We start from the raw sequence: 24,907 nt of genomic DNA, 5'->3' as shown, positions 1-24,907 counted from the left end.
TGTCAGATCGCCAGGTGGAAAATCGGCACAACGGTATCAAGTGACACACCATCCACAGCTACCTGCTTAACAACCATTGATCGTGGTAATCGATCTGAGCGCGGAGCTTGGCTGGGGCCGGGGCGAGTGTTCAGTAAACGAGTGTCACTGACTTAAAGTTCATGAAATGATGACGGCTCGCTGTAAACTGAACGCGATCAGACAGACGTGGGCCACGCGAGTACCGTATCGTGCAATACTACTGGATGCTCGTACGCATATCAGCGTAAGCACTCCCCTATATGTCATGGATTACAAGCTGACCATATGACGTAGCTGGTCGTAGCCTGTGAGGCGGAAGTGGTCTTGGGTGCTGTACGGTGCTGAGGATAAGTTTAATACTGCGTGGCCAAGCCAGGCGCGTTTGTCGTAGCAGGTGATGTAACGTACACGGTGTGAATGGATATGTCGGCAACGGTCAGACTCTGCCTTCCTGTTCTGAACTATTTTTGAGTTCTTTATTGTCTTTTATTTTCTATCATATACCGCTTATTTCCCTTCTTTGACCAGTATCGTCTTCAAAAGGTGATGCCGTCCCAATATCCGATTTGGAAAAGCCCAGACCGGATTCAAGCCCAGTAACCGGTCGATGCAAAGGATGCCAAAGCCCGGTTCGAAGCTTTCCACATATCTTGCAATCGTCCACAGTGTGAGCGAATGACATCCGTGCCCGCCGCATGCCGACATTTTCCGGTGAAGACATGGTCTGCCAAGTGTTTCGTTGTCCCAGAAGCCTCCTTTTCCAAAACGATCCATCTCGCCAATGGGCTGGCAGTATTTCTCTGGCGAAAGATGGATGGTGAATGCCTTGGGGTAATAAAAGGCCCTGCCGCTAGGAAATGGAAACGATAAAAACCGGGACCCAATCCGTGGATCCCGAAGCCGTCGTGCGGCGATAGCGCAGAGGCAGTCCAGGCGTTCTCTTCTTGTCTCGAAAAGATTTAGCCGCGCTCCGGGCGTCGCCAAGGAAAAACACCGATTGGAACGATTTCGCTGGACGCGAAATGCGACGTGGCTGATCGAATCGAAGAATGAGATGCATAGGGGCAGCGGGAGAATGCGGCTAGCTCCGGACGCCCACGACCCGACACATCTTGGCAGGGTGCAGCGTATATGGCCGCTGGCGTTGACATGTCATGACCCTGCCGCACGGATCATGATTGGGTATACGTCCATGTGATCACCCGCTGGCATCTGACCTTTGCACTATGCCGTACCAGATGTGTCCATATTCTTCGTTCATTTAGTTGGCGACAGTGCAGATATAGACACAACAGCTGGCCATCCAAACACTGATGAAGTCCTCACTGTCGTCTCGCGGCACCGGCATAACTGACCGACCATTGTCGGAATGAGCGTCATGAATCCTTATATCCTTATGCTAAGCGAGGGGTCTGCTTTGACATGGTCCCGGCATGGTGTCGGGGATAAACATCATCACGAAGACTCGGATCTTTGTGGGTACATGACACCTAGCCTTGAGTTTCGTTAATACAGCGCCAGTACAGGCCGCGCTCGTTTGTATCCCACGGCCGAGCAGTGGCAGCTGAGCAGTAAGATGGTGTTTATTTCCATACAGCATGGCTCATGATGTCGTATGTTCAGCTGAAAGCTGACACTTATCTCTCGTGGTTGTCACTTAATCACACCTAGTGCACGAAATCCCTCATCGAATAGCAACTGCACAAAACCAGTTATGATGAGCAGCTCTGCTGCATTGTCACGCTATGCACAGCTTTGGGTTTTCGAGGTTTACAGGGGGTTTATCAGGACGCAGACCTGCAGACGAGGTTTTCCCCCGGGGTTTTCAACCGCGATCACACCAAACAATAACGCAACGAGAGCGTGCAAGACACTGTTTGCAATTTTCCGAGGACACGTCGCACTGATCAGCTTATTTACATGTTTCTGAGTACGAGCAAAGAATGCTGGCCGGGTAGTGTGGACCAGGGAAAAATGTCACTTACCAAGTGCAGCTATGACCTATGACGGCCGAGCTTTTTCCCAGCCACGAGACACTTGCGCATAGCAACAATGATACAAAGAACATTTGGCCAACAACCTTTCTCCACTTCACTTCTTCAAGATCACTAAACATCGGGCCTCCGGTGGTCTATGATGGACTACGGCGGGATGCCCTCCGGGGGCATCTGCTCTGGCCAGATGCACTTGAGATGTTTGACGAGGTCATCAACACACTGTATGTCAGCAGACACCTATGACATTTCTTGCACAACGCATTAACAGCTACACCCCGGCTTACACCGCGGCGAGCGGGCAGCCTTTCCGCGCGGAGATTTCTGCACGCGCTCACCACCCCCGCTCACCGCGAGCGCCACCTCTCGAGAGAACTGGCGCCAGGTCTGGCAGCTGACCCCGGCGCCGGCCGCGGTGCTCACCGTACACGGAGAGCGTCGCCTGGGGCGTCTGCCGGTGCATGCCCGCGTAGTTGTGCGCCTCACACGTGTACCGGCCGGCGTCCGACTTGGTGACGCTGTTGATCACCAGGTCCCCCTCGCGCTTGATCTGCAGCCTGCGGTACGCCGGCGGACACATGTCACGGCACCGCTCACCGGGGGGGGGGGGGGGGGAACCTGCCACGGCCCTGCAGCCAAGAGCAATAGACACAGACCAGTCAGCCAGTCGTTCACAGTTTTCGTAACCCGGTCTGAAGCGGCAATTCTAGTTGAGGGCACCAATAGATTAACAGTTAGGTGCAGTTTCTGTGATCGTGATCGAGATGCTGAAAAACGCAAAAAATTGTGGTGGATATTGGTCATAGTGAACAAGATGACACACATGTGTAGCTTGAATGACTTAATCCGCCTCCGTATAGGGCACAGTGTCTTGCATTTGACATCACTTCCAGAGGATATTGTCCGTTCTCAGGGCTCTCACTGGCGCACCCAAATTTCGAGGGGGCTTTAAGACTTATGCGCGACATTTCGGCTGTTACAACAGCTTAGACCGCGTGGTTTGTTTCATTTTTTACTCTCCTGTGAAGGTTGAGGTGCGGTACCAATCCCAGAACGCCCGAAAACGTACGGATCCATGGTTTGCGCACGATAGCACCTGCTGGTCTGCCCTTATCGGTCCAGATTTTTGCGAGCATTATTGTTCTTTTTATACTTTGTTAGTACAGGCCAGTTTCGTGTAATTCTTACTTCGGGCGGTCGAAATCTGGGTCCAGTTCCAACTCGGTTTCTTCACCTTTTTTGTCAATAAAACATTTTAAATTTCCGCTAAATCGCGTGTTTAAGATGGCATGGCAGTCTTATCGCAATCAGACATGTGTCATATGTATATATATATATATATATATATATATATATATATATATATATATATATATATATATAATATTCCACACCATGAATGTCGACACACTGTACCCATTTGTTTCTAGACGTGCGCGGTTCATCACAGCTATCTTGTTCAGCATGAGACATCCACATAGGAACGCCAACAGAACCCACGAACAAGCACCGAAGCAGAATCCCCTTCAACAGCGTTACACGTCATATGCCACAAGAAGCCACGACGCTGATCCCACCAGCACATCAGCCCCACCTATGCCTGATGTAGACGTCCACCCCGCCTCCACCGCGGCGGCTGACCTGTTCCTCGTGGAGACGTCGACGGTCCTGCCGTTGAGGCGCCACCGCACGGTCGGCGGCGGGTCGCCCTTGGGCGGAGCGCACTCCAGCACGGCCTGGTCACCCACCGCCGCCACCGTGTCCACCGGGATCGTCTTGAACTCTTCCAGCATCACTGCCGGCGCGCAGAGGCAGCTGGGTAAGCAATGTGCAGGGGTGGCTCCAGGATGGTACGGGCCGTGCAAGGGTCGTCGCACCGCTGTAGTGCACAGACATGTGGTTGCATGTCGAGAAATGGCAGCGGAACACGGTTACTAACAGCGCTAGCAAACGAACACTAAAACGGTGCAGAAGTTTGGGAATCTGGCACTCTTCATCTGCACTGCATCACTTCATTGCGTCTATTCTGTGAAGAATGTGTGCTTGCGACTGGTTTCAAATCCGCGCCGTGTCGAGCCTCATGATGAAACGTATCATTAACATACGAAATGTATCTATGCCGGTACACTAAGCACGCAGTGTACGTTCCCGGTAAATAAGCAGTATCTGCTGTACTTTTGTGGTGCCTTGATTTCACCACAACGAACCCGCTCATAGCGATACGCCCGAGCTGACCCCGTATGAGCGCTGGTCGCGCTCGCAGACACCCAGCTTATACGTCTCTCTCTCCCTCCCTCTCTAAATACATACTGTCCAATTCCACAGCAGCCAGGTGACTGAGTACGGCGCGGTCACTGCTCGCGGTGCAACGGCACCTCTGACCACTCCCAGACCACTTCCGCGTCCAGCGCCTCTGGTCTCCACGGCGCACGGCTGCGTCTCCACGGCTGCGTCGTCCAAGAGGCCTCCCCTCCCGCCTCTCCCGGCCGCCTGCGCTGCTGCCCAGCGGCTGGCCGCCTCGACCGCCCATTTCAGCCAGGCCCGCCCCAGGGGGCAGGCGTCTTAGGCAGCGCGAACAGTGGAGCGACGGCGTGCTCCGATCATTCATGGCAGCATGATACGTTACACTACACGGCTGAAAAACTCGAAGGGGATAGAAAGGAGATGTTTGGCCGTTTGTCAAGTGTCTGCATTTCAATTGTTTGTTGTCCACCGTGTCATCGCTGACACGTGTCATTGGGGCTTTGCGACGCACTCATCTGCTGAGACTGTGCGACGTCGCGTGCCTCTCACACGAGCAGCTCCACCAACTTACATACGTCATCGCCTAGCGATGAAACATGCAAATGACGTCAGTTGGGTCGGAATCGAAGTCTCCAAACTAGGTTATCAACAAAGTATTTGTCATATTAAGAAAACTCGGCGTTCTGAAGCTGTGCTCGTGATCGGTAAGCGTTGGGTTTATCGTAAAAAGAAGCCAGCGGTCCTGAAATCGTGTAAAAAGTCAATGGACGAGATAGAATCTCTTGAGCGGCTGGAGCAAGCATCTCGGCATCGCCTAGCAGACTCCACGACCACGCTCTTCGTCGTACGACATTCAGCTGGGGCCCCAGAGACCGCCGCTTTCGTATACCGACACAAACTTGTTGTCAACTCCGACGCTCCACAACTTGCGAAGTGGATGAAGTAGATGTTTGGAGGACGAGAGCAAGGACTCGCCGCGCTCGCTTAGATGAATACAAAATTGCGGTGATGAATACAGAACTGCGACGAGAGGGGGCAGCGAATGCTAGATCATAAGCAAAGGGTGCGGAGCATTCGGAGAATATATCAGTAGGGTGTGCGAGTTGACAACATAAGGATCTCCTCCGCTCCTTCCTCCTTGCATAAAATGCGTGCCGGTCATCCTACCACATGCTAGTCACATAAAATCTTGAATCTAATCTCGGCCGTGCTCCTCAAACCCACGAACCCTGCACATGTGCTCAAGTATATACTCATACAGGGAGCGTTTGGAATGAACGCCAACACTACACACGTATGTGTAACATTGTCATTGCACCGAGACATTGGTGGTAGCCAAATCCTCCACATGCCTCGAGTTTCTCTACGCCCCACCGGCTTGCTCGGCGGCATTCTCCAGTCTACGCTGGCGCGCCGACTCCCACACCACCGCCGCACATGGCGGCCGGGCTGCGCCGTACCGGGACGAGGCACGCAAGGGCAGCATCTGCCGTCGGCGGTCGCCGGCGCCGCCCGGCCGCCGCCCTGCACCCAACAGCCGGCCCCGGCACCATGCACACGCCGCCAATGCATACCAATGGAGCGGCGGCGGCGGCGGCGGCGGCGGCGCCGGCGAGCCACCCACCGCTGCCGGCGGCGCGCCCATGGCCCGACGCCCAGCATTAATGCACGCCGGCGCGCGCGCGCTCACGCCGCCGTGCACGGCGCGCCCGGGGGTCTCGCGGTCGGCCGGCCCGCCCCTGGTCTCCGGCTGTGCCCTGGGGCGGCGGCGGCGGCGGCGGCGGCGGCGCGGCGGCGGCGGCGGCGGCGGCGGCGGCGGCGCGCCCATGGCGCTGCCTGTTCTGCGGCCGGCGGTGCCAGCGGCGGCCCGGCCGGCGGGGGAGAATCAATAGGCCGGCGCCCCGGGAGCAGCCCGCCCGGACGGCACGGCGCCGCCAGCAGCCGGCACAAAACATAATCCCACGCTTCCGGCTGGCTGCGGAGCGATAAAGGAATCGTTTTATCGACACGGTTCGTTGGAGATGGCGTGCTGGCTATTCCTCACAGACTGAGCGGCGTCCCCCTCCGGATATATCAATCCAGTTGTGTTCTGCCCGCCTGTCTCGTCGCCAGCGGTATCCTCTCTCCCTCCAAGAGATTCTCCCCGTAATTCCACTCGCTCCCATCGCTTTCTGCGACTCTATCTACTCCACACGTTCTCAGTGACTCCGCTTTGTTTTCCATCCATCGAACTCTGGAACTTCACTCAGCACGCCACAGGACTCTACCCCACTCCCAGCGCTTCGGACCGCACTCCCACCGTGGGGCACTCCACACTCTTCGGCCGTCCCGGTCGGTATTCCCATAGCCCAGCGAGGTCTCGCCGCAGCTGAGAGAAGCTGCACACACAGCACACCCCGAGGGCCGCCTGCAAACCCAGCCCAGAACCTCCCCAGCTCCAGCCCCAGCCCCAGCCCCAGCCTCAGTCACAGCCCCATCCTCAGCTCGAGCCACAGCAACAGCGTCAGCCCCACCCCCACCCCCAGCCCCAGCCCCAGTCCCAGTCCCAGTCCCAGTCCCAGTCCCAGTCCCAGTCCCAGTCCCAGTCCCAGTCCCAGTCCCAGTCCCAGTCCCAGTCCCAGTCCCAGTCCCAGTCTCAATCCCAGTCCAGCCCCAGCCCCAGCCCCAGCCCCAGCCCCAGCCCCAGCTCCAGCCTCAGCTCGAGTCACAGCAACAGCGTCAGCCCCACCCCCAGCCCCAGCTCCAGTCCCAGTCCCAGTCCCAGTCCCATCCCCAGCCCCAGCCCCAGCCTCAGCCCCAGCGCCAGCCCCAGTCCCAGTCCCAGTCCCAGTCCCAGTCCCAGTCCCAGTCCCAGTCCCAGCCCCAGCCTCAGCCCCAGCCCCAGCCCCAGCCCCAGCCCCAGCCCCAGCCCCGGCCCCGGCCCCGCCCCCCGGCCCCGACCCCAGCCCCGGCCCCGGCCCCGGCCCCAGCCCAAGCCCCAGTCCCAGCCCCAGTCCCAGTCCCAGCCCCAGCCCCAGCCCCAGCCCCAGCCCCAGCCCCAGCCCCGGCCCCGGCCCCGCCCCCCGGCCCCGACCCCAGCCCCGGCCCCGGCCCCCGGCCCCGGCCCCGGCCCCGGCCCCGGCCCCGGCCCCGGCCCCGGCCCCAGCCTCAGCCCAAGCCCCAGCCCCGGCCCCAGCCTCAGCCCAAGCCCCAGCCCCAGCCCAAGCCCCAGCCCCGGCCCCAGCCCAAGCCCCAGCCCCAGTCCCAGCTTGCGCACCAAGCTTGCCAGGCAACACCGGCCACGTCCAGATCGGCTCCCTGGTAACACTCCGCTGCACCCGACTTAGTCGTCACCGGCTAAGCAACGCTTTTATGACGGCTTTATCGTCTCTCTTTGTCTTAACGAGCTACCCCGCTGGTCGGAGCGGCAGTAAATAAAATGAGACGTAATGATGATGCCTCGGATAGCGGCTGCGGGAGCTGACAGCGCGGTATTTGCCGAGCTAAGACGTTCTTGTGCGGGTCCAGTGGCGGGAACACAGCTGGAGCTTGTCATTTGAATGAAGCTCAAACCGGACAGCAGACCAAACACGAACACGGCGCAAACACAAAGCGCTAAGAATCGTGCGTTTAATTTGCGAATGCCCGCTTCAAAATGTGGAATCGCAGCTGTGTTAGCCCACGCTGTGCTGTCAGTTAATGCAACATTCCGGTTCTGCTTTGCCTGCCTGTAATCCCAGCTCTTTTCGTACGCCAGTATTGCGAGTAATCTAGTCCGTCTTACACGCTGTGGTGGTAACTTAAACCATGCCTTGCATACAACTAGATACCCATCATATTTGTGTACCTGGTAAATGAAAGGAGGTGCCTGGGGCCTGAGGAAGAAGTCGGCTCTATCGAGCGCGAACCACACTTGATTGAGGCTGCCTGAGTGTAAAGCATCCTGCTCTCAATAGTTCCGTCGGTGAAAACGTCAAGCCAGGGTTAGGGTGTAGTTTCCTTTTCAGTTGGGGAGGGCGGAAGGCTTCAGCTCTTCCAAACAAAGACCCCAGCTCCCTCGCTCCCGAACATTAACCTTAAGAGAAAAAGCGGACCCAATATGAAGAGAACACCGTTTGTAGGCGAAATTTGGGGGCAGAGTTCATAATTTTTCACCGTTTACCCACCTCAGCTCACTTTCCGAATCTACACCCTTGCGTCAAGCCATCAGAAAGCATTTACACGGATCAGACAAGGTAAACGTCTAGAAAGCACCACAGAAGTCGAAGGTGGGGCAGTTCCTGTCCGCGGGACGTCAGCGCGCGACAGTATCTCAGACGCCCCGCAAGAGCCACTCCCAGCGGAGCACAAGCGGCCGGCCCCCAGGCCGCGGCGGCCGCGCCAGCCGGCGGCCCTCAGCTGCGAGCCGGCTCGCCGACAGGCTGAGCCGTGTGTATCGTGTATGACTGTCAGTCCGGCCGCCCACCCCCATTAATTAGCGCACACCGCCGCGCGGCCGACGCCGGGCGCGCGGCGTCGTGGCGTACCTGACGTGCGGACCCGCTCCAGCTGCACGGGAGGGAGAGAGCGAGGCTCAGAGTGCACAAGCGGGGGCAGGGGGAGGGGGGAGGCTAGAAGCTAAACCCACCAACTTTCTGAAAATTAACATTTTTGAGCGTTCACTGGAAAGAAATGACCACAAATGTCTGTCGTCCCTTCCTACCCCAACTTAGGGGGACCAGTTGCCCTGCCCCTGGCAGGCCACTGACGTCAGTCAAGCTCTCAGTCACTCGGAAGTCTGGTGCTGCTTGTTTATTGCTCGTTACATTCCAGGAATGTTGCAAGCAATCCCTGCATGAGCAGCGCTACTTCAGGTGGCGCGCCCGTTCATCAGAGCGCGCTCGATGGCATGCAGCGCTACACGGGTCATTTGTGTGCCATCCAGGGCCGTTCAGTTACCGGGTGGATATTAGGATGACCGTCATCGCAGTTTATGCGGAGCGCATTTCAGCTCCAGCGGAGCGCGTGTTTCGGCCCGCGGCGTGTCCCCTAACTCAAAGGCCGCCGCGGGGCCCGCCGCTGAATCGGACGCAGACCCGCTCGTAACGCAATTTACCCCGGCGTGGTATATCATTGAGTCAGCGCCCGGCACGGAAACCGGCGCGCATTTGGCGCGCCAATTCGCCGCGGGCGCTGACGGCGCCGGGCCTGTATCTGCCGCCTCTCGGCGCGCTGGGCCCACGCCGCGCGCCAACAAAGACGCTTCACCGGGCGTCGACACGGCGCGCCTCGTTCCGTGCGTACCGTTCAAATTACAAAGCATAAGCGTTTGAGTTACACGTTTTTTGCGCTGCAGGCGGCTTGCGAGGGGCGACGGGGTTCCCACGCGGGCGGCTGGGGTCTGGGGCGGGGAGGGGTCACGCGGGCGCGGGATGGCTTCCTGGTGCGAGGTGGCTGCAGACTGTTGCTGCTCGTCGTAAAACGTCGTCGGGCACGGCAGTCACAGGCGTCGTAAGGCGCGACGGAAATATCCCCGCCGGCTGACGCGGTCGTAACTGTCGGGTTCTCTAGAGATGACGCGTCCGACGCCTGAGGCCGACCACCGGGCTGGCGCAGGCCTGGGGCACCGGCCCTCCGCTGATGAGGCAGCCGGTGCGGGAGAGCTTTTCCAGCAGTCACCTCCCCGACCGTCTCAATGAGGAGGTCCTCATCGTCCCCGCATGTCTCTTTCATCCGCCTCCGCCCCCTCTCTTGCCCTTCCCCTTCCCCCTCCCTTCCGCCGCGCGCCGGGATTACCACAGCGCAGCCTTCGGACCCCGCCTACCAGCTCTGCCCTGGCCTTGCATCCCAGCGCAGCTGATCATCACTCCGGCGGACGAGACCTGCCGGCACGGCCCGCCGCCGCCGACCGTCACCCGGGAGTCATCCGTCGTCGCGAGGCCGCCGACGCGCGACAAAAACGGCGTGGCGCGGCACGTGGCGCAGCGGAGCGACGCGGCGACAAACGACCGCCGCCGGCCCTGCGCCGCCAGCTGTGATCTCATCGCTGGTGGCGACACCCCCGGGAGGAGCCGGCGGCGACTGCCGCGCCCCCGGTCAGGTCAGCTGCGTCGCCCCGCGTTACAAGCCGCCGGCTGGCTGCCATCTCCTGCTCGCCTCCGCTACAGCACAGCGCACGGCCATCGGAAGGCAGGCGGCGGGGCCGGCTCTGACGGCTGGGAGTAATTATGTGAGTGTTGGAGCGCGGTGCAAACGGTTTCAGCGAATCAAAATTTACGTTGCCCATGCGGCCGTGGAAGCTGGGTTGCACGTGGTTCGACACAAATCGAGCAGAGGAGACTCGCGAGCCTCCATCCACTTAGTTCAGAAGCCTGCGACTATTGATTTTGTGGGGTCCTGCACGGAGTCGTGCTCAACGTGCCGTACCTAATCGTCAACAGGCTCGAGGCACGAAGGACCTCCAAACGCGCTTATCATTTGCCAACGAGATATGACAGCTACGCACACTAATTAGGGAGAGAAATTCTAATGACGTAGGGTGAAGCCTGGTCGAATATTAATGAATATCGTGTCCGCCCTATCTCTCCGCATCTCTGCTCCCTGCGCCATTCCTCCTCTGCCCCTGTCATTCCTGTTCGCGACATAGTGAAAACGGGCAAGGATTGCACCGCGCAGTTAAAAGTTTCGTCTCTGTGAACCTCACCTTATGCAGTTTTGGGCGCAAAATTCATTCGGCTACGTGGCCAAAAGAACCCTTGCCGATTGTGTCAACACCAACGGCGGAAAGCTCCTCCACTTACAGAATGAGCAGCATTGTTTTATACGCGCTGGGAAAGCCGCCTAACGTCGGTGGATAGGATGAGATGGATTTTTTACACGAGGTATCACCAGCATGTTTCTATGCATGCACGAGGTATCACCAGCATGTTTATATACATGCATGAATCACGCCCGTGCCGTCATCGCACCCGCTGGTTCAACCCCGCTAAGCCCTCTCCGTCCTCCATCGTCATCCCCCAAGCGGAGGGTGGGCCGCATCTGACAATTTTCAGGAGCAACTTTCAGTAGTCTTTAATCACCCTGTCTTACAGTTGAAGAACGGTGACATTTGTTTCAGAATTTTTGCACTTATGGCCTGTCGGTTGCACGCTATTTACTCATCAGATGATGATGCTAATTTATGTACCGAAAGTATCATAGTACTTTGCGTCTGCTTCCTCAACTCAACCCCAGTCCCAGTCCAAAACTGCGTCATGGAAAGAACGAAACTAGCAAAGACAACTTTTTCGAAATAAGTTCGAAAATATACAAAGTCGCGTTGGTTGATTGAGCACGTCAGCTACGGACGCATCAATCCACAAGTAAGTTAGCACAAAACTGCGCTCCTACAGGGAACCATACTGAAAACATTTCCTCTCAAGATTAACGATCGCGAGCCTGATCCCTAGCCAATGTTAGGACTGAAAAATGCATCTTGAAATAATATATCTCATGGTTATGCCACTCCTTTCCAAAGCAAAGTCGGCACCTAAACACGTCCTCATGCATGACATGACCTAACATGACCTCACGGGGACACGATTCTGCAGTAAAACGTAACAAGAAAAAGCAAGAGCTCGTTCCCTCCATCACACGCCGCCGTGAAGGCTTTACATAAAAACAAGCCAGGTGGCAGCACCAATCCCGGCCGTGCCCGTCGTACCTAACCTGCTTCTCTCACCCCACCTTTTCATGGCCATCTTTCCTCTGCTTTCTTTGCATCGCTATCTTCGCCCCCGTCTCAAATGCTAACTGCGTTTCCTCCAAGCTCCAGTTACTTCAACTCCATCCCGATTTATTCCTCTCCATATCTCCTCTCATTTACTCTCAGTGCCGTTCCACTCCATCTTTCTCTTCTTCCCCTCTCCCTTTCCCTACTTTCATCTCTTTTCCTCTCCCTATCCCTTTCCACTCTCTTCCTCCCCACCTTCCTGCCCTCCTCTCCACTCGGGCCATGGTCGCCGCTGGTTGACGCGGAATGCCGACAGGACCAGCTGGCTCGGCACTCCACGGCTCCGACAGCTAACACGACAGCGCGGCGCTGCGGACGAGCACGCCGTGCCGCATCCGACAGGGTGGCCGCGGCCGGCCGAGGGCGGCACACAACCACGCGCACGCGCTCTGGCGCAGTGTTCAGGGCGTCGAGGGACGATGCGCAGGCTCGAGCAGACGAACAGACGGGGTGGCGCTGGACTGTGCAGACGAGACCTCCGGAGCACACCTCTTCCGAATGTCTTATCACCACATCCGTTGCAAAGAAAATGAGATACTTTTCAGCAGCGGATCATTGGAAAGGAACGAAATTTTAAAAGAAATAATCGGCCGACGTGCATGCGCAATTCTCTAAAGCTGCTAGCACAGTTCTCTCAAGAATTCAAATAGGTATGGTAAAGTGTGTGGTCGATCAAGCTTCATGAATTGAGCCAAAAGACATGCACAAATATGATCGCTTAAATATTATCGTTGGACCAGGGGACTACAATGAAGGCACATAACACACAACGGGCAGATAGAAGAAGTCCCTGCTGAGCCTTCCTTGATTTGTGCAAGAAGTTTGTTCATGCTTAACCTGGCATGTGCGTGCGAGCCCAAAGCATAAATATCTTCAGGATATGGAGCTGGAAGCTAAGCCAGCTATACCTAAACTTGTCATGTGATGATCGTTTTATGTTTCCAAGACAAGCGGCTGAAGCGCAAATCCGGCCAGCTTTCTCCAAACATCTGAGGACTACTCAGAACTCCAAACCTGGCAAACTTGTTGCGGATGCTTTGCTCCAAACAATAGCCGGCGTCTCCTGTTCAGTGTTTGCCAGAATGCTCCCAAATAACTTTGCTGCTGTTGACGTCACAAGCGGCAAGCAGCGTGTCATTTTCGCCCGTGAATATCCACTGAGAAGTGCAAGATGCAGACGGCGCGCAACTGCTCAAATCTCGTGTTTATGTCCAGATTTTGCGCAACGCGCCCGCAGGGCCTTGCGGCGTCAGCAAACTGAAGTACACCACCCGCTGTCAGCAATACCAGCGTCTCGAAAACAGGCCACCTTGACGGAAGACGTGTCGCTGCTAGCCCGAGCGTCACTTTTTCGGGCCCGTCACGTCACCAGCAGATCAACAGTGGGAGGGAACCAGCACGAAAAACTGCTCGCGTCAGGCCGGCCACCACATTTCGCCACGCGGCGCAACGCTGTCGAGAAACAAACAACACTCGTGCTCCATTTACTGCTCCCGGCGAACTCCTTTTCTGCTGTTGCGCCGAGTTCGCCGCGGGGCGCACTACTTTTGGAAGTTATGAAGGCGCCGGCGAAGGTTTGGTGGCTTATCGCTGCCGTCGGCGGCATTAGTGGCGGCATAATATGGCGCCGCTTTGGCCATATTTCTGCGGTGTCTTCTGATGCGGGCCGGCGGCGGTCGAGCGCCGGAGCAGCTGAAGGTCTGGGGAGGATCTGTTCGTTCTCGTCTTTCCCTTGTCTCGGAGAGGTGGGGCTTGGCCTAGTTCGACATGCTCGGACTGGAAATTACGCCAACTGATCCGCCAACACCGGTGGCAAACGCAAGCATCCCGGCATTTTGAAATGCTCAGCATAAGCATCCACAAATGAACCACATAGAAACAGCGGGAGCATTGTCATCATTTCCCCACGATCGCATCAGAAGACTGTCTCATGTCGTCTGCAGCCGGCGGGGAGCGTTTCGGTCGCCTACTACCACCGTCCGCGGCGGCAGACATCCAGCCATTTCCGCCGCCGCCATTGATCGCGGCCAGTCAGTCATGATGGCTACCGCACAATCATCACGCGTCGCCGGCGGCTGGTGTCGGCGGATTCTGACCACTGCGGCGCCGCAGCCGAGCTCTGGCCACTCCTGCCCGGACGACGGAGCTCCGACCACTCTGGAGTCCGACGTAAGGGGCCATAGCAGCCGAGCTCTGGCCACTACAGCTCGGACGACGGGGCTCCGACCACTCCGGGATCCGACGTAAGGGGCCATGGCAGCCGAGCTCTGGCCACTCCAACCCGGACGACGGGGATCCGACCACTCCGGAGTCCGACGTAAGGGGCCAAAGCAGCCGAGCTCTGGCCACTCCAGCCCGGACGACGGGGCTCCGACCAGTCCGGGGTCCGACGTAAGGGGCCATAGCAGCCGAGCTCTGGCCACTCCAGCTCGGACGACGGGGCTCCGACCACTCCGGGGTCCGACGTAAAGGGCCATAGCAGCCGAGCTCTGGCCACTCCAGCCCGGACGACGGAGCTCCGACCACTTCGGAGTCCGACGTAAGGAGGAGCCATAGCAGCCGAGCTTTGACCAATACAGCCTGCGCAACAGAGCTAGGACTACTCCAGCCAGGACAACAGTCCTCTGGCCACTTCATCCGGGAAAAAGGACCCGTGATTTTTCCACCGGGGCTTGACGACACCGGTCGTGACATGCCTCTGACACCCGCAGCCGCTGCAGCCGGCTTCTGGCTGGCGCGGGCAGGACGACCGAAATCCGCGCTCGCGTCTGCGAGCCTGGACAAACGGCAGGCTGCACAGGAGGCGCGTCTGCGTGGTCCAGACGGACTCGCGCCGGACGAAACAAGGCACCTGCGCGGCCCGGAACAGGAAGCGGCACGGCATGCGGTGGCCGCCAAGCCGCTCGGACGTGATCGGAGCTGGGACGTTAGCTGAGCAGCACCGAAGCAGGGCCAATCCATGGAGAACGTGCGGCCTCTAGGAGTCCTCCTTCAGCCTCTCTGCGCGCACTGTAGGCCATACGCACTGTCCCGTGCGCAGGCAAGCGCTTGATTGAAACAACCCCATTAACTTATTAGACAGTTGCTGTGAAAATCGTGTGCTCCGTCTTAAGATGGAGCTTAGATTGCAGCATACACTGTCCCGTTAGCGTTTAAGGCTGGCTTTAGGTGGGGTCCAACAATGTCGGGCCGAGTTCCTTCATGGAACGGTGCACGGAGTCAGCATTATCTCACAACCAGCCCAAATACGGCGCCAACGTCAGGCGGCTTAAATTCCCGGTCGAAATTGAGCACCACGTTGTGGGATTTCCGTCCATGCAACACTAAAGAGCTCCGAGTTCTTCCCAGCCGGCCGCGTGCCAGGAGAGCTGAGGAAGGCAAGGGAGGTGGCCGCGGCAGCACATAAAGAAATCTTAGGCCTTTGATGTGTTGTCAAGAATGACATGCGATGACGGCGGCCGTCTGATTCGTCCAGAACTCTGTGACGTCAGCAGACACTGCCGCCGTCGCCAGGTGAGCAGCTGCGGACATGACGAGCAAACGCTGAAAAAGGCCCCACGGCCGCCGCGCTATCACGTGACTGCCACGTCTGTGACGTCACGGGCCGTGATCGATCGTACGGCAGTGTCCAAGGTGCGGACTAGAGACGCAACTTTTCAACCCGCCCGCCCGCTGATTTCTGAGCCGCAAGAGCCCGCGGGCTTTTGGCTGGGTTAAGGGCCAGGCTTGACGGGCTTTGCGGGTCAGAAATTTTAGCAGGCAAAATATAGGATCTTTTGTCATTTCCTAATTTTTTTAACAACCTCGAAACCAGGATGTGCTGCCAAACACAACATAATCATGAAAAAATATATTGTTATCTTTACAGCAATAGCACCAGAAACAGAAAGCTTGTGATAGACATAACACACCAGAGGTTGCACAAATTGAACAACTTAAAGCACACATCCCACTAAAAAAGAATAACAACCCAAACTTTCAAAACCATAGCCTAATGCCATTGAGCAGCAGTAAGGTGGTCCCTCAGCATAAACACAGCGACGCACTGTACTTAGCTGCTACAGTGATGGCGTGGTGCACTCAGCCTTTGCACTAAAACCACATCCTACAAATCACAATCCATATTCATGATTGGTGGAATGCATGAAAGTTGTGAGCCCTCCATTGCCTTAGCTTCACTCATATGTCACTACAGTCAGCAGCTATTGACGCATTAAATGCCCAAACCTGTCGAAACTGAAAACGTGGCGGCGTGGAGTCTGTTTATCTACGTCTGAAGAAGGTGCAATTTGCGACCACGACTACAGGGCACTTACTTACGCTATATGGTTTTTCCTCACTGCGACCTGTTGTTATTTTTCAATATATTATGCACGAGGGCTTTTGTTCTGCCTGACTTATTTATTTTTCCCATATTGGTACCTGTATGCAGTTCTGTGTGCATCAAACATCTCAACATATGATGCCAATGAAATATTCGATAACATTCGATAACGAAAGAAGCTGCTTGCAGGCTTTGTGAGCTGCAAGAAGATTTCCGGGATATTATTTTTACAACTCTCATTTGTTTTCATACAACATTTTCCGCAGCATGCAACAATATCTTACGGTATCTGATAGCCTTGCTGAATGTCAATGCTGTCGCAAGAGGAGCAACTATTCGTGGACGAAATATCATAGCTTTCCTTGCTTTCAAGCCGTATCCAGTGGCGCGGTCGTGGTTGTGGAGGGGGGGGGGGGGAGGGAACGGGGACAGTGGTACGAGAGAAATGTGGATCACTTCAGAGCTACCATGTGGTTTTTATGTGGCGTGAGTGCATGATGTATTCACTTCAGGAAAGAATATTGTGACGCGGTGAAGTGGTTTTTGAGTTTATGTACATTGTAATGTACTGACATTTCCCATAACTTGAAACATCCCGCATTTTCAACTTAGTGTAAAGTCGGTGCAAGGCCATTACTCGATAAATGCGATTTGAGAAGAAATGGCCTGTGGCCTATTGAGATGAGGTGGAAGGGTGAAATTGAAATCTCTGGAGCATTTTGGTGAAAGGAACATTTGATTTTCACCCTCTGTCTTCTCATCTGCAGTTGAAAACTACTATCACAGTGTTTAAGGTCTAACGCTTTGGTGCATTAGATATGCCACTGTGCAGATACTGTGATTGCATCTCTTCGCGACACCACTGGCGTCAGCCAAATCATGCTATATATTAGGTGACACTTGCATGCTTTTTATGCACACTGACGTACTGGCCTAAAATTAAGGTGAAATCATCAAACGCACCTTGAAGTAAGTTAGTTTTTTCAGCTTAATGGCGGATCAGTAGCGGATCACTACCGCATCATTGTAACATAGCGGGCTTTTGGGACCGCATCCCGAGCGAGGCGGGGCGGGCTATCCTGCGGGCTGATATTTTAGAGAAAATTGCGTCTCTAATGCGGACCCTCCGACCGTCCGGGTGACCAGCACCGGACCCTCCGGCCGTCCGGGTAACCAGCAGCGGACCCTCCGGCCGTCCTGGTGACCAACGACGGGCCCTCCGACCGCCCGGGTGACCAGCGGCGGGCCCTCTGACCGTCCGGGTGACCAGCAGCGGACCCTCCGACCGTCCGGCGCTGAGTGCTGCCGGCCTCAGACCGCACCGCTCGGCCTCGCCACCTCCCGCGGCGGACCGCGCGGGGCCGGACAGCCAGCCTGGGCGCGGCCGGCTGACCTCGACCTTGGGGAGCGGACACAGCGGCCGCCGCGTCGGCACCGATGCGGCCGGCAGCCCCGCCCGAGCTGCCGCTCGGCATTCAGAGTCAGTTGTGCGGGGAGGACGAGACCGGTCTGCGGTCGCCGGCCGCTGGAAGCGCGGAGGTCGCTGAGGGGTAGCAGCCTCATACTTAAAAAGGAGCGGAGTGAAAATAAAAACTGCGGGTCTGTTCTGCTTTTCAGGTTCTTGCTCAGCTCAGTTTCACTATGTATGCGAATGAAGGGCTTCCGTCGCCACAACCGTGCTTTCCACGGAGGCTTAATACGTTGAATACATTGATGTGAGGATGCTCCGAAATATGTTAAGAAATTAAGCATTACCTGCAAAACCGCGACGCTGTGCACGGGTTCAAGTTACCTACAAAATGGATTGCAGGACATGGTTGCGGTCCTACGCCTGTCTGCTTGAGCCAACGTCCGTGTTTCCCTGCATTGTTATTAACTAGCAGCGACGGATGCGGTTTACGTCACGTTGTGCCCTTTTTGCCATGGACCGTTAGCCAGTGCAACGCTATTTCAGGGTGTCAAACAGGTGATGCGGTATGATCAATGGCACTCAGCCGCAATGCCAACCGAACGCAGATTTTAAGACGGATCATAACTTATCGCCCAGCAGCGCGCAGCCTACATTGGAGATTGGCTATCAAAGCCACTTGAGCTACGAATCAGTTCGAGTGGAAATTTGTGCAAATTTATTCATTGCGATAACTGCGATAGCTTATCGCTTGTAGCTTCCACATTCTTGATTTCCGATCGGGACCCTACGGAAACCTGCAGGACCTTCTCTTTTTGCCAGGTGACTCGGCGCACTCACATGAGTCAGCGCACTCCAACGCTCGTCATAAAACACTCCTGGCCGCTTCCTTGTCATCAAACAGACTGCGATACCGATCGGTGCCAGTTTGGCATAACAAGGTCCGACGAGCGACGCACGACGCAACAGGAGCCGACGTGCGGTCTCCGCTGTCGGCCCGGCCGCCGGTCATTACCAATTATTATCAGCAGCCGAAGGTGAGGAGCCGTCAGATAGGAGCGCCGATTGCCGGGGCCTCATCTCTCAGGGGGACGCGTGCAGCCCGATACGCCTAAAAAGGCCCCGGCACCGGAATGTGAATGAGGCGGCGCTCGACACGGGCCCTTTGAGGCCGTTTTTGCGCGGCGGTATGATAAATAGTTGCTCCGTGATACTAATCTGGGCCCAATCGTGACCGGTGGCCGCTGCCGGCTCGGATGCCAGCCACTGCGCCAGGAGAGCGGCACGGCTCGGCGAACCGGTTGGGGCTCACACTTGCGCCATTTTACCGGCGAACTGATTGTGTTGGCCAGCAGATCCTCACCCCGGCGTCGGCCCGGTCTGCTCCGGAATGGACACCCAGCAGTCCCTCTTGTGTCCCAATCGTGAGCAACAAGGCCCAGTGTGTTGTCTCGTGTCCCAATGGTGACCAACAAGGTCTAGTGTGTCGACCTGTCGCGAATCAATTGGAGCATTGCCGTGCTCGGTTGGGGCCCGGTCGCCGAGAACTCGCATCCCGTCCGCGCTGCCGCCTTGCGCACGGCCGCCCCCCTCCCCACCTTACATACCTGCCACCTTGAGCGTGGCGTTGCGACTGCGCGCCAGGCCAGCCTCGTTGCGCGCCAGGCACCAGTAGACGCCGGCATCATCTTCTTTCTTGTTCTGCTGCACGGTGAGGAAGAAGAGCGCGCCCTCGGGCAGCGTCACCCGGTGCGCTGAGCCCATGGTCAGCTGGCGGCCGTCCTTGTACCACGAGATGTTGGGCTGCGGCCGGCCCTCCGCCTTACAGTTGAGAGTCACCGGGTCATTGCGAGGCACGATCGTGTCGGAGGGGTGCTCCGTGATGCGTGGAGACCGGAGCTGACCTGTCGGCAGGGGAGGGGTCAGGTCAGAGGGGTCATGAACCGTCGGCAGGGGGGGGGGTCGGGTCAGAAGGGTCAAGGCCTGTCGGCAGGGCAGGGGTCCGGTCATAGGGGTTACGACATGTCCAAAGGGAAAGGTCAGGTCAGGGGCACGACCTATCGGCAGGAGAGGGGTCGTGTCAGAGGCGTCATGACCTGTCGGAAGGGGAGGGATCAGGTCATACTCGGGCCACGGTCGAAGGTGAGGGTGGGGAGCGGTCGGATGCGTAGTTAAAGGTGCAAGCTCTCATTCAGAAGGGGGGCTCCAGCCTCCATCTATCCCCTCAACTTTGAGAGGAAAGTGAGCTTGATTCGGTGAGAGCCCCGTTTATAGTATTTCGTTTGCAAATCCAGTCATTTTCACTGCTCAGCCCCCCTTCCTCCCACTTATTTTGCCGAACTACACCCCTATGCCAGGTCACCATCATGCGACCGACACCAGCATATGTGCAAGGTCATACAAGAAAGGAGAAGATGAGATCGATGAGTATAATATATGATACCTTGCCTATATGTCGACATGTTATGCGGGACACCTCGACATCACTAGGTATATGGGGGACACTGTTCAATCTCGATCTCAGTTCAATCAATTCTCAGTTCAATCTTAGTTCGATCTGGCCACAAGGTCATGACAGCACTGATCCAGGCTATTTTCCATGCAGCTCCAGGTTGGGGGGGGGACGTCACGCTCTGTGAGTGCAACACCTAGTCTGCCCCCGTTCCGTTCCCCCTGCCATGCCGCGCTGTCATGCAACACGTCATAATTCAAACCATCACCGGCACGAGCCGTAGATCAAAGCCAGCCAGCGGCTCGGACGGGAGGGCGCCCAGTGGCCGGACCGCGCCGCTGATCTGGCGTGACAGGCAGGGGCCTGACCTATCACAGGATCGGCAGCCAGGCGGGCGGCGGCGGGGCCGCGCGGCCGAGCGTGCTGCCGTCTGGCGGGCGGCATCGACCCCAAAGGTGGGCGACGGCCCCCGAGCGCGCCGGGGTCAGCGAGGCACGGCTCGTCGGGTCAGCGAGGCACGGCTCGCCGAGTCAGCGAGGCACGGCTCGTCGGGTCAGCGAGGCACGGCTCGTCGGGTCAGCGAGGCACGGTTCGTCGGGTCAGCGAGGCACGACTCGTCGGGCCAGCGAGGCACGGCTCGTCGGGTCAGAGAGGCATGGCTCACCGAGTCAGCGAGGCACGGCTCGTCGGGTCAGCGAGGCACGGCTCGTCAGGCCAGCGTGGCACGGCTCGTCGGGTCTGTGCGCCCGCTGGCGACGGGCTGACGTCTCAGGCGTCGGCAAACACAAGGCTCCCGGGCAGGCAGCAGACATCGTCGGAGGCCTGCTGACCTGGGCCGCTAATGTTTAGCTCGGCTACACTGCTATTTAGCTCAGGTACACAAACATTTAATTAGGCTGAACTATTGTTTACCTCGGCTGAACTAGTCTTTAGTTCTGCTATTAATCTCGGCTGCAATGCTTTTTTCCCGGCTGCACTACTTCTTTTTTCGGCTGCACTAAATTTGGCTCAACCTTGGGAAATTGGTTAGAAATCCGCAAAACTTTACTTAACGCTTTGGTGGTGGTGGCCACTGCTATATCTGTCCGGGATGGTCGGGACAAAAAAGCACCTTGATATGGCCTTACCTTGATATTAGCATCGGCCCATGCGTCGGAAGCAGCATCGATCGTCGGAAACAAGAGCTCCCCTTCCCGGATCTTTAAACACCAGCCACTTCGGCCTCCCCCAAGGGACCGGGGCGGACTCTACGGTGCTGGGCGGACTCTCATCTCGCTCCGAGGCGGACTCCGCGGGGTCAGGGTGGACTCTCAGCTCGCTCAGGGGCGGACTCCGCGGAGCTGGGCGGACTCTCAGCTCGCCCTGGGGCAGACTCCGCGGGGCCGGGGCGGACTCTCAGCTCGCTCCGAGGCGGACTCAGCGGGGCCGGGGCGGACTCTCGGCCGGTGAGGCCGGCCGTGCCGCCGCGGCGGGCAGCCGCCGTAATGAGGCTCTCGGGCGGCCCACTCGGCACGGCATATTTTCATTAGGGGAGGCTGCTGTTTGCCGAGGTGCGAACACGAAAACACGGAAGTCTCAATGCTACCGCGCGCGGCTCGCCGCGGCACAACTCTTCAGGGCGCCAGGTGCGCACACACTTCGGGCGGACCCGAGCACGGCTGGACGTGATGACCACCGTGGTGTTGATGTCCACATACGCGACGAAGGCCTGCGCGCGTGTTGATGCACGGAGGAATGTGCAGCTTCGACGTTGGACCTAGTGCCGGTGGTCCAGTATCACGTCGTGTTAGCTCTGGGCTCTCTGGGTCATGGAAGGGAGCCAGAAGAACTGCTACTAGCGACGTGCTTCTGCGAACCAGCCTGTCAGCGGAAAACAAATATTTCAGGGGCTCGCGAGGACGATTAAGCGCAAAGGCGATCCGGCTATATTCGCTAAGAGCTCTGCCCGTATTGGGCACACACAACCGCAGCCTCATCTCGCATGCATGTGGGCACCGCCGCTACTTCTGAGGAGCGGCATTAATGCTGACAACACGGCCGGCCGGCCGCACCGCCAGGCGCCAGGCCGGCCACCGACCTGATCCCAACCGGGCTAAGTAAATCAACCGGTCAGCGGCGGCGCCTCAACTGTCCAGCCAAAGCTGAGCTCCGGACAAAGCCCGGCGCTGCAGGCAAAGCCCGCCAACTCGGTCCGGCCGGGACGACTAAGCCTGGCGTGCGCGGTGAGCCGTCACGGCTGGCCGCGTCACGGCGCCAGCTCTCCGGCCAGGGCGGCGCCAGGGGCGTGGTCTCTGGTACAGCCCCGGGGGACACTGCCGGCTCTCCGGCCAGGGCGGGGCCAGGGGCGTGGTCTCCGGTACAGCCCCGGGGGACACCGCCGGCTCTCCGGCCAGGGCGGCGCCAGGGGCGTGGTCTCCGGTATAGCCCCGGGGGACACCGGCGGCTCTCCGGCCAGGGCGGCGCCAGGGGCGTGGTTTCCGGTACAGCCCAGGGGGACACTGCCGGCTCTCTGACCGGAGCGGCGCCAGGGGCGTGGTCTCCAGTACAGCCCCGGGGGACACCGGCGGCTCTCCGGCCAGGGCGGCGCCAGGGGCGTGGTCTCCGGTACAGCCCCGGGGGACAGCAGCAGCTCTCCGGCCAGCGCGGCGCCAGGGGCGTGGTCTCCAGTACAGCCTAGGGATTTAGTGAAGCTCTTTTCGGATTATCTCCGCTTCTAGGATTCAGCGAAGCTACAATTTTCCGCGACATTATATTCATTATAAAGCGTTGTCGCTCCCCTCCAACACGGGAGTGGTTCCTATCCCCGAACGAAGCACTCCGACGACTCTGGTCGGCTCAAATATTGCAACAACATTCACGTTGATGAATTGGATGGTTTGACCAGCATCACGGCACGTTTCCTTAAAGGTCACTACTGCATATGTGATATTAAGCTGATTGTGGCCCTGTGTAACTACGTAACATCAGTGGCAGTAAAATGACCCACTGGCTCAAGGTGGCCGTTATCGCACACTGTTCGGTGACATGTCTAAAGCGTTCACTGCAATTTGCGCAACTCGGACCGAATGTGTTGGAAGCAGACCGTCCCTTAATCCCTACCACTTCTACCCAGCACCTGTGAGACTTTCCCCGGGATTACCCTCCCCCCCCCATGTCGGCTGCCTTCAACGTCCCCGTTGATGGCCGTCTTCACGGCCGGCCGAGTCGGCATGGCTGGACTGGGCTTCCACGTGACGCAGCGGCGCCACCCAAGGCAGCAGTCTATTGACCGCAGCACGCCTGGGGCCGCGCTGTCTGCAGGGCCGCGCGGCGCGTGCAACGATTCGCCGCCTCCATCGGCCACCGCCGCCCCGCCGCCCCGCTACAGCACCGCCTGCCCCGCTACGGTCCCGCCGCCGGTTCTGGTACAGCTCAACTGTCGGTCCTGCAGGGGTCATCTGTCAGTCTTCATACAGCCCAACTTCGGTCCTGTCCCGGGCTCAAAAGCTGGATTCTGATAGAGCCCTACCAGCACACCTCTCACCCCACGAGAGCGTAGAGCACGGCAGCCCCCGCCATCAATCCTCTCCTCCCCCCCCCCCCCCCCCCCCCCACCTAGGTACACACTGTCAACGCTACAGCAGTGCGCTGACAGTTCTGCTGCAGCCGGCGCCGTCAGGCTTGCTGTACAGCCCAGCTATCGGCGCACAGCGCCGAGACTTGGTACGGATGTGACGACCGATAAGGGACTCGCTCACGTCGGAGCAGTGCGCCGTATAGACGAGAGTTGATGGGATTGCGACACGGCCGGGTCACCGTTTGGGTACGAATAACGCCGGCCCGCCGCCGCCCGACTGGTAAACTTTACGAGTGGCGCCGGCGGGCCGGACTAGCGGCTGGGCGGGACGGGAGACCAAGCAGAGCTGGCAGCATTCAGCAGCCGCACACACCCAGCCAGCTCCGCAGCTGCGGTAAGCCAAGAAACTCCGCCACCGAGCTAAGCTGGTCAGTTCAAATACCAAACTCAACTGCAAACCTCAACTCCCGAGCTCGGAATTCCAGCTCAGCAGTCGACCTCAGCAACTGAGAACCATTGTAAAATTTAGCTGTCTATTTCAGCAACGGAAACCAGCTTCAGAACCTAGCTCACCTATGCCGCACCAGTTGTCCAACCCTCCTCATGTGTACGGGCACGTGCAACGAGTCCAGTTGCAGAGGGGGCGCCGGCTGCGGACAACCGAACGCACCCGCTGTTCACAGCGCGTCCATCAAAACTCGCTGTGTCTGCCTCAGCTCCGTGTGCCAACCACGCAGCAGTCACTAGTTCCAGCGCACGCCGCTCAGGCACGCCGACCGTGAGGCCATGCCCTCTGACCCCACGGTCGGCGTACCGCGCGGTCCTGATCCCGCGCGCCTCGCCGTCGCCGACGCGCCGGGCCGTCGGTGCCGACGCCGCCGGGGGGCACGCCGGGCACGCGACGAGGGCGGCGCGCGGCGGGCCATCGCGACGCACAAAGCCGGCATACATCTCTGCCGCGGACGGGCTGTCGCAACAGTGAAATACCGCCAGGGCGGCTCTATTTCAGGCGGTGGGCGCGCTGATGGGAGACGGAGCGGCGCGCGCCAGGTGCCCCACGCCCTGGCCAGGTGTCCCTCGGCTGGCGTGCTGCACCCTGGCCTGCGTGACCGGTGAAGAGCGCTGAGCAGACAGCGCGCGGCCGACCGAGGTGTGGACATGCGGGAGACCCCGGCCCCG

The 24,907-nt window shown here is 58.2% G+C and overlaps 1 protein-coding gene across 1 annotated transcript in view; it reads right to left on the bottom strand.

Moving 5' to 3' along the window:
• Window positions 1-24,907, bottom strand: part of LOC119100089 (roundabout homolog 2) — a gene marked incomplete at its 3' end in the record, with an annotated part of 60,791 nt that overhangs the window by 7,212 nt on the left and 28,672 nt on the right. The window contains exons 2-4 of the mRNA XM_037223206.1: window positions 19,328-19,624; window positions 3,657-3,810; window positions 2,439-2,572 (exon numbers count right to left, since the gene is read on the bottom strand). Of these exons, the coding sequence (XP_037079101.1) occupies window positions 2,439-2,572; window positions 3,657-3,810; window positions 19,328-19,624 (585 nt within the window). The remainder of the gene's footprint in view (window positions 1-2,438; window positions 2,573-3,656; window positions 3,811-19,327; window positions 19,625-24,907) is intronic.

Source organism: Pollicipes pollicipes, unplaced genomic scaffold (genome assembly GCF_011947565.3).
Source record: "Pollicipes pollicipes isolate AB1234 unplaced genomic scaffold, Ppol_2.1 Scaffold_2555;HRSCAF=2994_pilon_pilon_pilon, whole genome shotgun sequence".
NCBI classification, from domain to species: domain Eukaryota; kingdom Metazoa; phylum Arthropoda; class Thecostraca; order Pollicipedomorpha; family Pollicipedidae; genus Pollicipes; species Pollicipes pollicipes.
This window is presented reverse-complemented; position numbering and strand designations above follow the sequence as displayed.